Source organism: Mesoplodon mirus (assembly GCF_964341445.2).
Source record: "Mesoplodon mirus genome assembly, chromosome: 15".
In the NCBI taxonomy this organism is placed as follows: Eukaryota; Metazoa; Chordata; class Mammalia; order Artiodactyla; family Ziphiidae; genus Mesoplodon; species Mesoplodon mirus.
This window is the reverse complement of record NC_138991.1, coordinates 690,609-702,877: the sequence shown is the minus strand read 5'-3', so window position 1 is coordinate 702,877 and position 12,269 is coordinate 690,609. Positions and strand designations below refer to the sequence as shown.

General features: G+C 67.9%; 3 protein-coding genes across 11 annotated transcripts in view; 2 read left to right on the top strand and 1 right to left on the bottom strand.

Moving 5' to 3' along the window:
• RTEL1 (regulator of telomere elongation helicase 1) overlaps positions 1-3,105 on the top strand; it is a 28,129-nt gene extending 25,024 nt beyond the window's left edge. For 2 of the 5 annotated variants that reach the window (XM_082645021.1, XM_082645022.1), the window contains exons 29-36: positions 151-349; positions 526-666; positions 1,288-1,404; positions 1,571-1,801; positions 1,890-2,027; positions 2,154-2,291; positions 2,381-2,484; positions 2,621-3,105. In XM_082645021.1, the coding sequence (XP_082501147.1) occupies positions 151-349; positions 526-666; positions 1,288-1,404; positions 1,571-1,801; positions 1,890-2,027; positions 2,154-2,291; positions 2,381-2,484; positions 2,621-2,701 (1,149 nt within the window). In that variant the 3' untranslated portion in view covers positions 2,702-3,105. The remainder of the gene's footprint in view (positions 1-150; positions 350-525; positions 667-1,287; positions 1,405-1,570; positions 1,802-1,889; positions 2,028-2,153; positions 2,292-2,380; positions 2,485-2,620) is intronic. The other 3 variants (XM_082645023.1, XM_082645024.1, XM_082645025.1) reach the window with 3 other exon arrangements.
• Positions 3,106-3,157: 52 nt separating this feature from the next.
• Positions 3,158-4,952, top strand: TNFRSF6B (TNF receptor superfamily member 6b). Its single transcript, XM_082645026.1, has 3 exons — positions 3,158-3,839; positions 3,930-4,133; positions 4,547-4,952. Exons 1-3 carry the CDS (start codon positions 3,443-3,445, stop codon positions 4,834-4,836), a joined length of 891 nt encoding a protein of 296 aa, XP_082501152.1. The 5' UTR covers positions 3,158-3,442; the 3' UTR covers positions 4,837-4,952.
• A 722-nt stretch (positions 4,953-5,674) lies between these two features.
• ARFRP1 (ARF related protein 1) lies at positions 5,675-12,233 on the bottom strand. Of its 5 annotated transcripts, none has more exons than XM_082645029.1 (8): positions 12,086-12,233; positions 11,503-11,601; positions 11,148-11,235; positions 10,858-10,940; positions 7,770-7,925; positions 7,491-7,556; positions 6,822-6,922; positions 5,675-6,752 (listed from the first exon to the last, which is right to left on the bottom strand). In XM_082645029.1, exons 2-8 carry the CDS (start codon positions 11,593-11,595, stop codon positions 6,665-6,667), a joined length of 675 nt encoding a protein of 224 aa, XP_082501155.1. In that variant the 5' UTR covers positions 11,596-11,601; positions 12,086-12,233; the 3' UTR covers positions 5,675-6,664. The 5 variants fall into 5 exon arrangements, 4 of the variants coding, with proteins under 4 accessions (XP_082501155.1, XP_082501158.1, XP_082501157.1 ...); XM_082645032.1 differs by having other exon boundaries at positions 7,491-7,561; positions 12,086-12,232; XM_082645031.1 differs by having other exon boundaries at positions 7,491-7,561; positions 7,770-7,851; positions 12,086-12,231.
• Positions 12,234-12,269: the final 36 nt, after the last annotated feature.

Genomic DNA, 12,269 nt, shown 5'->3' with positions numbered 1-12,269 from the left:
CCTGCCAGCCCCTCCTGGCTGCCCTTGGTGACCCCAGCTGGGCCAGGCCAGCTAAGCATCCTCCGCAGCAGCCCCTGACAGCAGCTCGCTGCCCCTGCAGACAGGGAGGGTTGATGCCTCTTGACAGGGGCACCGGCTGTGTGTCGGCAGGAGGAGCCAGAAGCCGGCGTGGACACAGGCGGGGCCAAGCTGTTCATGGCGGCCGTGAAGCAGGCGCTGAGCCAGGCCAGCTTCGACACCTTTACCCAGGCCCTGCGGGATTACAAGGGCTCCGATGACCTCGCGGCCCTGGCCGCTCACCTTGGCCCCCTCTTTGCCGAGGACCCCAAGAAGCACAGCCTGCTCCAAGGTGCCTTGGCCAGTAGAGGCTGCCCATTTGAGGGTCCCACCCTGGGGGCCGTGCTGCGGCCATGGGCTGGGGGGCCACCAGGGTCCCCGGTTGACCTGCAGAGGTGTGGGTGGGGACCCCGTGCAGTGGCTGCAGCCCCGGGGACCTGCAGGCCCAGACCACGCCCCTCCCCACAGGCTTCTATCAGTTCGTGCGGCCCCACCACAAGCAGCAGTTTGAGGAGGTCTGCCGCCAACTGACGGGCCGAGGCTGCAGCTCCGGGCCCGAGCATGGCCTTCTGCGGAGGTGGGGAGCACAACCGGCCCTGGACTCCAGCGGTGAGACGGGCCCTGCCTGGGTGGGACCCTCAAACTCAGACCCTGAGGGTGGGGTGGCAGCTGGCCCTTGGAGTGGGTCCTCATGTGGCCCAGCCTCCCTGTTCTTGAGGCTGACAGATCCGTGCCGGGTGCCCCACTCTGGGGAGGTGTGGGCCCCCAGAAGGCACATGGCCCGGGCCTCCCAGGAGGACCTGCGCCTGGGGAGTCGTGTACACATAGGGGTCCTGGAGCCCCGTCCACCCCAGTCTCTACCTGGAGTGGGCCCTGCAGGTCCGGAGCCTGGGAGTCGCTGTCCCCATTTGTTACAGGAGAGCCCATCTCTGGACGAGACTTCCCCAAGGGCGGGAATCACAGGGGGCCCCTGGGGTTGGAGATTCCAGCCTGAGTCACCCTTCTGCTCCCTTCTTGACTGGGGTGTCCTTGTGCCTGTCCCCCACTGTCCTGCCCCCCATTTAAGGCAGGGGAGGAGGCCTGCCTGCTCCCAGCTGCCAGGGGCCTCCTGCGGTTGTCTGAGGAGAGTTTGAAGCCCGGTCTCCCCTTGGACAGACCCATCCCCTCCTTGGTCATGCTCTGGATCCTCAGGGACCAGCTGGGCGCCTCCTTGTCTCTGTGTTTCTTTAGGAAGGAGGGAGCCTGACCCTAAGCTGACCATGTCCCAGGGTGCAGCCAGGCAGCTGGACCCCCGCGAACACCTGAACCAGGGCCGGCCCCACCTGGCCTCCGGGCTGCTCCCTGCAGGTACCTGGTCCCTGAAGAGGCTTTGGACCAGAGCCAGGAGCAGAGGGAAGACCCTGGCGGGGAGGAGTTTCCTGGGGGCCGCTGTGGTTCTGTGCCCCCAGAGCAGGGGAGGCCAACGTGATTTCCTGGGAAGCTGGCGGACTGAGATGTGTTACCTTCCCACTAGGAGACCCCAGCCGCCGGCCTCCTGAGGGGTCTGGAGCCCCCGGAGCAAAGAAGCACCCGCTTGCCGTGAGTGCCTACTTGGCCGATGCCCGCAGGGCCCTGGGGGCCATAGGCTACAGCCAGCTCCTGGCGGCACTGACCACGTACAAGCAGGATGACGACTTCGAGAAGGTGGTGGCCGTGGTGGCCTCACTCACCACTGCAAAGCCTGAGGACTTGCCCCTGCTGCAGAGCAAGTGGCCCGCGTGGGAGGCGGGTGGGGGCGGGCAGTGGGGTGGGCGGCAGGGCCACGCCTGAGCGATGCTCTGCGCTCCCAGCAGGGTTCGGCATGTTCGTGCGCCCTCACCACAAGCAGCGCTTCCGGCAGACGTGTGCGGGCCTGGGCGCCCCGGCCCTGGGACCCTGGGAGGGGAGCCCTGCTGCGCCTTCTGACCCCGCCTGCGGGGCTCGCGGGCCAGGTAGGGCCGCCTGTCTGGTGCTCCTGCCGCCCTGTCGCCCCAGCCCCCCTCAGCCCTGGCAGGGTGGGCAGGTGGGCAGCAGGGAAGTGCCAGGCACCCCTCCGATTCACTCCCTCCTGTCTCCAGGCCCCTCACTGCCAGAGAAACCCCCCGGGAAGACCCAGAGCAAGATCTCCTCCTTCCTTACGCAGAGGCCGGCTCAGGGGGCGGGGGCTCCCGGCCGGCCCCCTGGTGCCCCCTGCGGGCAGGCACAGTCCGAGTGGGGTAGGTCTCTTGGGAGGGGCTGCAGGGACCATGGGGAGTGGGGGCCCAGCCCGAGCAGGCCTGTGGTGCTCACGTCAGCCCCCTTGCAGTGGGCTTGGTGTGTCCTGGCTGCAGGGCGGAGGACGTGGTCCCCTTCCAGTGCCCCTCCTGCGACTTCCACTGCTGCCGGGCCTGTTGGCGACAGCACCTCCAGGTCGGCAGCCAGACCCTGTGGACCCGGCCCTGTCCCCTGTGGACGTGGCCTGTTGGGCGTTGCCCCACATGGTGGGCTGAGGGGCTGGGGTGGGCAGTGGGGTCTGGCAGGTGTGTCCAGCGCCCTCTCTCCACAGGTCTCTAGGACGTGCCCGGCCTGCCATGCTGCCACCAGAAAGCAGAGCCTCACGCAGGTCTTCTGGCCGGAGCCCCAGTGAACATTGAGACCCTCTGGGTGCTGCAGGGTCTGCAGAGGCTGAGGCTGCCCCTGCCTGGGGCGCAGCCTGGACACTTGCCTGTCGGCTGGGGGTGAGCCAGGCCTGATACCAGAAACCCCTTGGCCAAGCGTGCACCTGACGGGGAGGCCAGTCCAGTGTCCGTGGGGAACCCCCTGAGACGGCAGCAGGATCTGGGCCCCCTGTGAGAGGCCCCGAGGCCACCTTGGGGTCTGGGGTGGGTCCACTGGAAGGTGCTTCCCCAGAACGTCCCTGACCACCAGCTTGTGGGTGGAGCCCCAGCAGGAAGGAGGGGAGGCCTGCACCTTCTGTCCCGGGGACCTTCCAGGGACCTGCTTGTTCCTCAGGGGCCAGGGTTCTAATAAAGCTGCCGGCACTGCTGGGAAGCGGTCTGTGTGGCCCGGCCTTGGTGGTGGGCTGGGGGAACCTGGAAGGAAGGAGGCGTCCGGGCAGCCTCCCTCGCACCTGGTTTGTTCAGAGCAGGAGCCGCTACCCCCTCCACCCGCCGGTTGCCAGGCCTGGTAACGGGGTCAGGAGCTGCCCATGGTGCTGCTGGCCCGTACGGGACCGCCCTGACACTGGGCTCTGCGGAGGGAGGGGTCGAAGCCCGGGCCCCCAGGTGGCCGACCGCTCCCCTCAGGCTGGGCGGGGCTCCTCGGGGGCGTGGCCAAGCCAGCCCTTATAGGACGCGGCCCGGGAGGCCGCCGCCACTCCAGCGAGACCATGAGGCCCCTGCTGTGGCCGCTGCCGGTGCTGCTGCTGGCGCTTGCGGCGCGGGGGACGGCGGTGGGCGCGCCCACCTACCCGAGGCGGGACGCGGAGACGGGGGAGTGGCTGGCGTGTGACAAGTGCCCCCCGGGCACCTTCGTGCAGCAACCTTGCGGCCGGGACAACCCCACGACGTGCGGCGCGTGCCCGCCACGCCACTACACGGAGTTCTGGAACTACCTGGAGCGCTGCCGCTACTGCAACGTCATCTGCGGGGAGCGCGAGGAGGAGGCGCGGCCGTGCGGGGCCACCCACAACCGTGCCTGCCGCTGTCGCCCCGGCTTCTTCGCGCACGCCGGCTTCTGCCTGGAGCACGCGCCCTGCCCGCCGGGCGCAGGCGTGGTCGCCCCCGGTGGGTGCAGGGCGGGGCCGCGGCGCCGGGCCCTCCGCCGAACGGAGCCAACCCGGCTCCCCTGACGCCGGCTTCCCCGTTCGTCCTCAGGCACCCCCAGCCAGAACACGCAGTGCCAACCGTGCTCCCCGGGCACCTTCTCTGCCAGCAGCTCGAGCTCGGAGCGGTGCCAGCCCCACCGCAACTGCACGGCCCTGGGCCTGGCCATCAACGTGCCGGGCTCCCCGTTCCACGATGCTCTGTGCACCAAATGCACGGGCTTCCCGCTCGGCTTGCTGGAGCCGGGGGCACCGGGTGAGCGGGGCGGGGGGCGTGGAGGCCCCGATGGGCTCCTGGGAAGGGCTTCCGGAAGCGTGGTGGGGGCAGCCTAGGGGATGCACTTGGCTGAGGGCGTCGGCGCTGGCGCGTGATGCCGTTTCTCGCCGACGTCGGGAAACAGGCTCCGAGGGTTTAAACGGCTTGCGGGAGGGCACGGCAGCGAGCGTGGCGGGTCCCCTTCACGTCGCATCTCACTCCCGGCATCGGCCTACGAGCCCCACCTCCTTGCCGGCCGTTTCCCGCGGTCCCCCGGACCCTCCAGCACGGCTCCAGCCTCACCCACTCGTTAGCGCGCGGGGATCCCTCGGTCCTGTCCCTCCGGGGCGCGGAGGGACGCTCACGGCACGCTGGCAGTTAGCCGGGTACCCCTTCGCCCCTCCCTCCCGCAGGGACCGAAGAGTGCCAGCGCGCCGTGGTCGACTTCGTGGCTTTCCAGGACCTCTCTCGCAGGAGGCTCCAGCGGCTGCAGCAGGCGCTCGCGGGCCCCGGGGCGCCGAGTCCGCCGCCGCCGCAAAGGGAGGACCGCGCAGCGCTGCAGCGGAGGCTGTGGCGGCAGCTCACGGAGCTCCGAGAGGCGCAACCCGGGACGCTGGGGGCACGGCTGCTGCGGGCGCTGCGCGCGGCCAGGCTATCCGGGCTGGAGCGCAGCGTCCGCGAGCGCTTTCTCCGCACGCGCTGAGCACTCTCCCCGTTATCTATTCGCTCCCGGCCCGAGCCCCCGCGTGGGCGACCCGCAAGTCGCACCTAAGTAGGCTTTGGACCCGGCCCCTGGGGCGTTAAATGTATTTTCACAAAGCCGATTGGCAAACGAGTGTGGTGTCTGGCCGGCGCGCAGTGGGCACACCTGGCGGGGTGCACCCTGCTGCCTCCCCCCGCCCCGATTGGGACGGACCCTCGATGGGGAGAGGGTTGTGGGGGACGGGGACAGCGGGTGGCAGCCGTCCCCAGGCCTCACTGCGTGATCCTCCCCGCCCCAGCTGTGCTCTCAGTGGTTAGGATGGTGTGGAGGGAGGGTTGCCCAGTCCCCGGGCGCTCACCGTGGAACAGAAGCCAGCCCGGAGTGGCCAACACGCCAGCCCGTGCGTCCTGGGGTACCAGGAGAAGCGTCCCCCTCAAATTACCCCTCCTTTGGGCTCCACCCTCAAAGCAGCAGGGGATTTCCCAGCAAGGGACCAGCCAAGACCTCCCGATAGGACAGCGTGTCTCACTCGCTTTCTGGGAAACGTCGCTTTTCCCTTCTGGGGCAGGTCTGGATGACGGCTTGACTCATCAATCCAGGGGGACTCCCAGTCCTGGCCTGGCAGCCCCCTGCTAGCCCCGGAACTGCCTGCCTGACCCCCAGGAAGGGCCCCAGGGCAGGCAGGGTCACAGCCCCCCACTCCCCCATGACTCACATCACCTGCAGCTGGTCCCCAGCCCCAGCCTGACTCATCCCTTCCCAGCATCTCCTCCTGGGCCCCATTGAGGAGAGCAGCTGGGGCTGGCTGTGACCCTCAGACACAAAGCCACCAGGCCTCTGGAGTAACGGTGGACAGGAGCCACTCCAACTGTCTTTATTTCACCCATGGCTAGGCTCATGGGGGTTTGGCAGCTCCTGCAGGGGCCGTGGGGGAGGGTCCTGAGGACCAGCCTTACCTGGAGGGCCTCTGCTCCTGGACACGGGCCTGGAAAGGGGTTTCTAGATGGCTCACCCCAGCCCTGAGGGGGACCCCGCCCTTCACCGCCAGCTGGAAGCGCAGGCCCAGCACACCACCAGCCCAACCCCCGGAGGTGGTAACTGTGGTCATCCTAGGTGGGTGGCAGGCAGGCTTGCGCACGGGGGGCGGGGGGGTGATGCCCACTCCCAGCACAACCGCCTAGCTTTACCGTCCTTGCTGGGGATCAAAACAAGGTGGCTGGGCCAGTGGAGGGGGCACACAGCCTCCCAGGCAGGTCTCCCCTGCCCCGTCCTGAGGCTGCATCGGGACAGGGACGGAGGCGAGCCCAGGTCTTCCTCAAGCTGACACCAGCCCCCCAGTCCGCCTCCAGGATCAGAAGGGACAGAGGCTGAGGACAGCCATGGCCCCCCAGCCCCCTCCGTGGGCACGATGCGTGGAGCAGCGCTGGGCACTGTGAAGGGCCCCACACCTCCGGAAACATCCAGTTCCAGGCAGCTGCCCCACAAGGCCCCACAAGGGTCCAGGCCGGCAGGCCTGCTGGAGCAGCAGCTCCAAAGGGAGTGGTGGCCTGCCAAGGCCTCACCCCAGGGCCCCAAAACTGGGCCTCGGGGGCGGGGTCCAGGCGCGATGTGGGGGTCTGGTGGGGTCCCTGCCGCCCCAGCTCCCCTTGGCAGAAGAAGCCTCCGGATGCCTACGCTTTTCTGAATACAGAGAAAAGTTTGTCTTAGAAGAAAAACAAAGCAAGTAGAACCACCACAAGGCAAAGCCAACCCAGCCCCCAGGGGGATCAGCGGCGGAGCCAGCAGGAGCTCTTCCGGATGAGCGGTGGGCGCCCTGGGCTGGCTGTGCCTATGTGATGTCCCGCTGCCGCGGCGGCCGGTGCACGTTCCGCACGACGCACTTCACCATCCACTCGATGCCCTCGCGCACCCCCTTGCTGCGGAGACAGCGGGTGTGAGGCGGGGCCAGCGCGGGCCCCGGCGCCCAGGGCGAGAGCCGCACTCACCCCGTGAGGGCCGAGCAGGCCTGGGTCAGGAGGTCGCGCCTGCCGATCTTGGAGGCGCAGTCGCTGAACACGGTCTTGATGTCGGGGATGGAGAGGCAAGTCTGGGGGAGGCGAGGCTGTGAGGTCAGGCTCCCAACGGCCCTACCTCAGGGCAGTTCCTAGAGCTGCAGGGGGCACCCTGGGGCTACTCCGCCCAGGAGGGGTCCTGCCTGGCGAGCAGCCTCAGGGGAGCAGGTGTCAGGTTAAGTCTACAGGGCAGCAGCGGTGGTCCGAGACGCAGCCTGGCAGCCACGACCGAGATGCTCTAGGATCGTGCCACCGGCCTGCTCGGGGCCCCATCCACGCGGATGGCCGCTGCACCACCACTGGCCAGCGGTCCCAGGGGATGAGGCCAGCACAGCTACTGTGCTCAAGGGCAGCAGACAGGTCGGGGTCAGGGCTGACTCCCACCCTGGTCCCTCTGCATTTTCTTTCCAGAGCTTGCTTTCACCTGGGTCTGCCCAGCAGGAGGCTCCTGGTCCCTGGCATCACTGCGGCCAGAGGCCTGGGGTGGGGGAGGGGCTCTGCCCCGGGGCAGCCGTGCTCCGGTGTCTGAGAAAGGCAGCAGCCCTCCCCTGGGAGAGGCACCCTGTCCCCCGGGAGTGGGGCCCGTTGGGCCCAGGGGCTCACCTCAACGTCCTGCTTGTTGGCCAGCACCAGGATGGGGACACCGTCCAGCGCCTCGCTTGTGACCATCTTCTCTGGGGCGAGCAGAGAGGCGGCAGTGAGCGCCCTTTGTCCGCCTCTGCCCAGAGGTCCCCAGGCCCTCGCGGACCCCCTACAGGCGTGGACGCACTCGGCTGGGGCCCTCCTGATCTGGCGCCCGCCCCCCCCAGCCCAGCTCTGGAAGCAGGCTGTGCAGACGGACCGCCCGCTCCCCGCCTCCCCGGCCTGGCCAGCCACACAAACCGAATGCTTGCTTGGACTCGGACAGCCGCTCCTCGTCCGTGGAGTCGATGACGTAGATGACGCCGTGGCACTCGGCGTAGTACTGGGCGGGAGCAGAACGGGGTGCTGAGCCGCGGGCGCCCGGCCCCCCGCTGGAAGACCCTTCGGGGGTGCTTCCTGGGGGCGGGGAGGGAGGGCGGAGTGGAGCGGCACCCCAGAACCCCAGGGCCGGGGTGGCCACCTCCCTCGCCCACTGGCCGGGTGCTGTGCTCCGAACACCGCTTCAGCCTCCGCTCCTAGGACCCACCCACGCCTGCTGGCCTGACGGCGGCCGGAGGGGAAGGTATGGGGCTCGGGGTCTCAGCAGACCTGCGGGTGGGAGCAGCGGCGGCTTGCCATTGGGGAGCCACGGAAAGCCCACCGAGGGGCGAGTCCAGAACATTCAAAGCAGTTCTGTCCCCTGCGTGGGACAGAACCAACACCTGAGCCAGCGCCAGCGAGCTCAGAGCTCTGCAGGCTGGACCGGGGCCGGGAGGGTGGCCGGTCCTGGGTTCCCTGCCAGCAGCGGCCACACAGGAGCCACCCCGACACTTAAAACCACCAGAGCCCGGGGTGTGGGGAGAGCTATGGGGGGTGAACGGCAGCACCCCTGGGAAAGGACAGACACACGAAACGGGCCTGGCAAGTCGGCCTTCTATCCCGCTCAGAAAAGAGCACGGAAATGCCCACATTGGCGGAGCGGGTGACGCCCCCAGGCCCACTCCGGCTCCTGCCCAGCGTGAGCCCAGGAACCCGGAACACCCACATGTGCCACAGGGCATGACGCCGACTTGTTCCCCCCCCTCACCAGTACAAGTCAAGCCTTTGTACCTGCGCTCGCTACGGAGAAGGAAGCCCGACACGGGTGGCCTCCGGGTCTGCAGACCGCGTGTCCCACACCCGGGGCCTCTCTGGCCAGCCTGCTGGGTGACGCAGGGCCAGGAGCTGCAGCCCGACCGTGGAGGCCTCCGAGGCAGGAGGGGACAGCGTGGGGTTTGCAGCGAGCCAGTGAGGGAATCACCGCTCTGCCCGTGGGGCCCCTGTGGTGGCAGGGGACTTCAACCCATGTGCAACCGGGCCCCGGCAGACGGGGCCACCAGGTCCACCGCCACGCCCTCGGGCATCGGGCGACGGCCAGGCAGCTGCGGCAGGGGCAGGAGTGGCACCCCTGGGGCTGAGCGTGAGCCCAACCCGGAGTGCAAGGGGCTGCCGAGCCCGCGGCACCCGCCGTGCCCAGACCCTGATGGTGGTGCCACCTGTGGCCTCACACTGGAGGGACAGAGGCCAGAAGTCACCCCTGTGGCAGGGCGCCAGGGCGTCTGCTTGGTCCACAGACCTGGCCTGAGGCTGGCACGTGCACAGACCCGTGGGCAGCAGCATGCGGCACGAGCGGAGGTGCGGGATGGACGGAGAGCAGTGGACACGCGAGCGAAGATCCGCCAGACCGTGCCGGATGGCACGGGGGTGGGGGGCAGGCCCCACGACAGAGTCTCAGAACCAGAGGGGGAGCAGAAGCCCCACTTCCCACCCCTCCTGGTGACTCAGAGTTGGGGTTAGGGGTTTGGTCACCTCCATGCTACCCGCTCACAGGGGCCAGCGAGGCGCCCACCCTGGCAGGGGCACCTGACGCCGTAGGCAGACTGCAGGGCACCCACTCCACCCGAGTCACAGAGCACGCGAGCAGCCCAGGGTTCCCCCGAGACGGCAGGCTCAGCGATTGGGGCTCAGCCCCTTGTGATGAGGCAACGAGGCCACGCCACCAACAGACGTGGAAGCTGGTGGGGGGATGGGGGGACACGACCAACCCAGCTTCCCCTCAGGAGGAGCCGGTCCCCAGAGGCGTGTGTGTGCAGGCGCACCTGTCACCGGCCGTGGCCTGGCTGCTGTGAGAAGCAGTGCACCCAGTGCTCATCCCCTTGTTGGCTCCTGCAAGACCCACTCTGACCCATAAAGAGCCACCTGACCATATCACAGCCGCCCAGGGCAGCCCACCGTGGTGACCCGCCACAGGGCTGGAGTCCCAGCCAGCGTGGCCCGACGTGGGGCAGCATCTGAGATGACCCCGCCCCTGCCTAGGCCCGCGGCCCCCCCATACACTTGCACCCCAACCTCTGCCGCAGCATCTGCCCCCAAGACCCTGGCCTATGACAGAACGTCAGGACCTGTTTCACACTCCCCATGTGAGTCTAGAGTTTGCACAGACAGCCCCTAGCTTGGCTCTGCCTTGGTCCGACTTAAATGGCCACAGGGGATCTGTCAGTGACCTTCTGGCCGTAGGATGGAACCTGTCCTCTTGGCTGGAGGTCAGGACGGGGGGGACACTTTGGGAGGAAATAGGAAAAAGTGACCAGGTACCTGCTGCTGGGGTCAAACCAGAAATCAAGACCAGGGCACTGAGCCACCGGCAAGTGCTGGGATGGGCACATCTGCCCCCAGAATCAGGGTGAACCTGTCTGTGCCCCTGGCACTAGGCTGTACCAAACCCGCCATGCCAATCCCTTGGGAGGGGGCTGAGGGAAGAGGCTTGTCCTGCCCTGTTCTCTGCTGGACCGCGGTGCCTGGCACAGGTGGAGCTGAAGACCGACTCCAGTCCTGAGGTCTCAGAAACGCTTCAAACCTACCTCGAAAGAGGAGACACGTGCTGTGGGCCGTGGAGGACACCCTCCCCTGATGGGGAAGGGGCCACCATGGAGGACAGGCCCTAAGCTAGGACTGAGGGAGGACCCAGTAGGGGAGACTCAGGCCCCGGTGCTGCAGCTGAGCACCAAACAGGCGTTGCGTCTCCCCCAGGTCTGCTCCTCGACCATTCTTCATCTCGTCCCATTCTGATTAGCAACAAAATCTCTAAGCCAAAAGGAACCGAGTTTGTCCCGGCTCTTGGGGGGAGTGACTTGGGAACTGGGCTGGAGGTGAGCCTCAGGAACCAAGTGGGTGACAGAAGCCGCCAACAGGAAGAAAACAAGGGGAGTCCCAGGCCTTCTGAGGAAAGGGAGGAAGAGACCACGGTGCCAGCTAGAGAGATGGCACGACAGGCAGGCCAGGGAGTTGATGTGGCATCCGCCCACCTTACCTTGTCCCACAAGGACTGCAGCTCCTCCTGCCCCCCTAGGTCCCAGAACATGAGGCGGGCCTTTCCAAAGTCCACAGTGCCGACTGGGGAGAAAAGGAGACAGGTGAGGCTGTGGCCTTGGTCCCTGACACGCGGGCTCCCAGCTCTCCCGGGAGGAGCAGGCGGTGCCGGCGCTCCGCAATGCTGGGGCCAATGGGAGCCGGAGCAGCGGCCTCACCCTTGGCCTCCGTACACCGCAGCATCCTCAGGGCTCCGCCCCCCAAACCCACAGCCCTAAAGGACCCCCTTACTGTTTAGGCCCACAGTGGTAGTGATTTTGGACAGACTCATCCCCTTGTAGTTCTTGTTGAACCGGGTCTTTGACTGCTCCAAGAAGGTCTAAAGGTAGAGAGAAAGAGAGGCGTGACGTGAGAACTGGGAGACTTCTCATGGCTGCTTCACAAATACCCCTACTTGGGCCTATTCCTCTAAATTGAAGCAAAACAAAACAACGGTTTGCTTTTAAAGCAGCTAGCGGTAACTGTCCCATGGCCTTAAGCGGAATTCGGATCCTATCTTGGTACAGAACACGCAGCTAAAAGCATAAAACCAACAGGACTATAGGGCAGCGGGGGAGTAGGGGTGTTGACACGGGACCGCACGTACCGTCTTCCCGGCGTTGTCCAGACCCAAGATCAGGATGCAGTACTCATCCTTCTGGAACATGTACTTATACAGGCCGGACAGCAGGGTGTACATCCTGCCCTGGGAACCCAAAATCGGTCACGGGCGAACCGGCCCGCACCGCGCCTCCCCAGCGCCCCCCAACGGGCAGAGGGTCTGTCTGCCCGCTTGACCGCTCAGAGCTGGAGCCTGAGCGGGGCTCCTCCTGACCCGCTTCCCCTCAGCCCGGCACTGCCGCCGCCGCCTTCGCCTCCGCAACTGCTCCCGCCTTGGCCCGGAGCTCCCGGCGCCCTCCCTCCCACTCCCGGCCCGGCCAGGGCGCTCCGCTCGCAGGCAAAAGGCGGCCCGTCCCGCCCCGCTTCACCCCGAGCGCGGCCCCCGCTCCCCAGCCCGGGCTCCCCTCGGGCTTCGCTCCGCTCGGGTCTCCCCGCGAGCCGCCCGCCTCGCACCCGGCCTGCCGCGGGCGCCTCTCAGAGGCGGGGCGCGTGGGTGCGCGTGGAGGGTGGCGCGGTAGACTGCGGACCGCCGGGCCCGGGCCCAGCTCCGCTCGCCCGCCTCGACTTACCTGAGCCCGCCCGGCCGGGCCGCGGAGCCGGGGAGCCGGGGAGCCAAAGAGCCGTCGGAACCGCAGCGCGCCTGGCCCTCCGACCCCACGCTGACCCCGCGCTGACCCCGCGTGGCGCCCGACGGGACGCCGGCTGGCCACCCGGGGAGGGGCGGAGCCGTCCCGGCGGCCCCTGCGCCAGGCA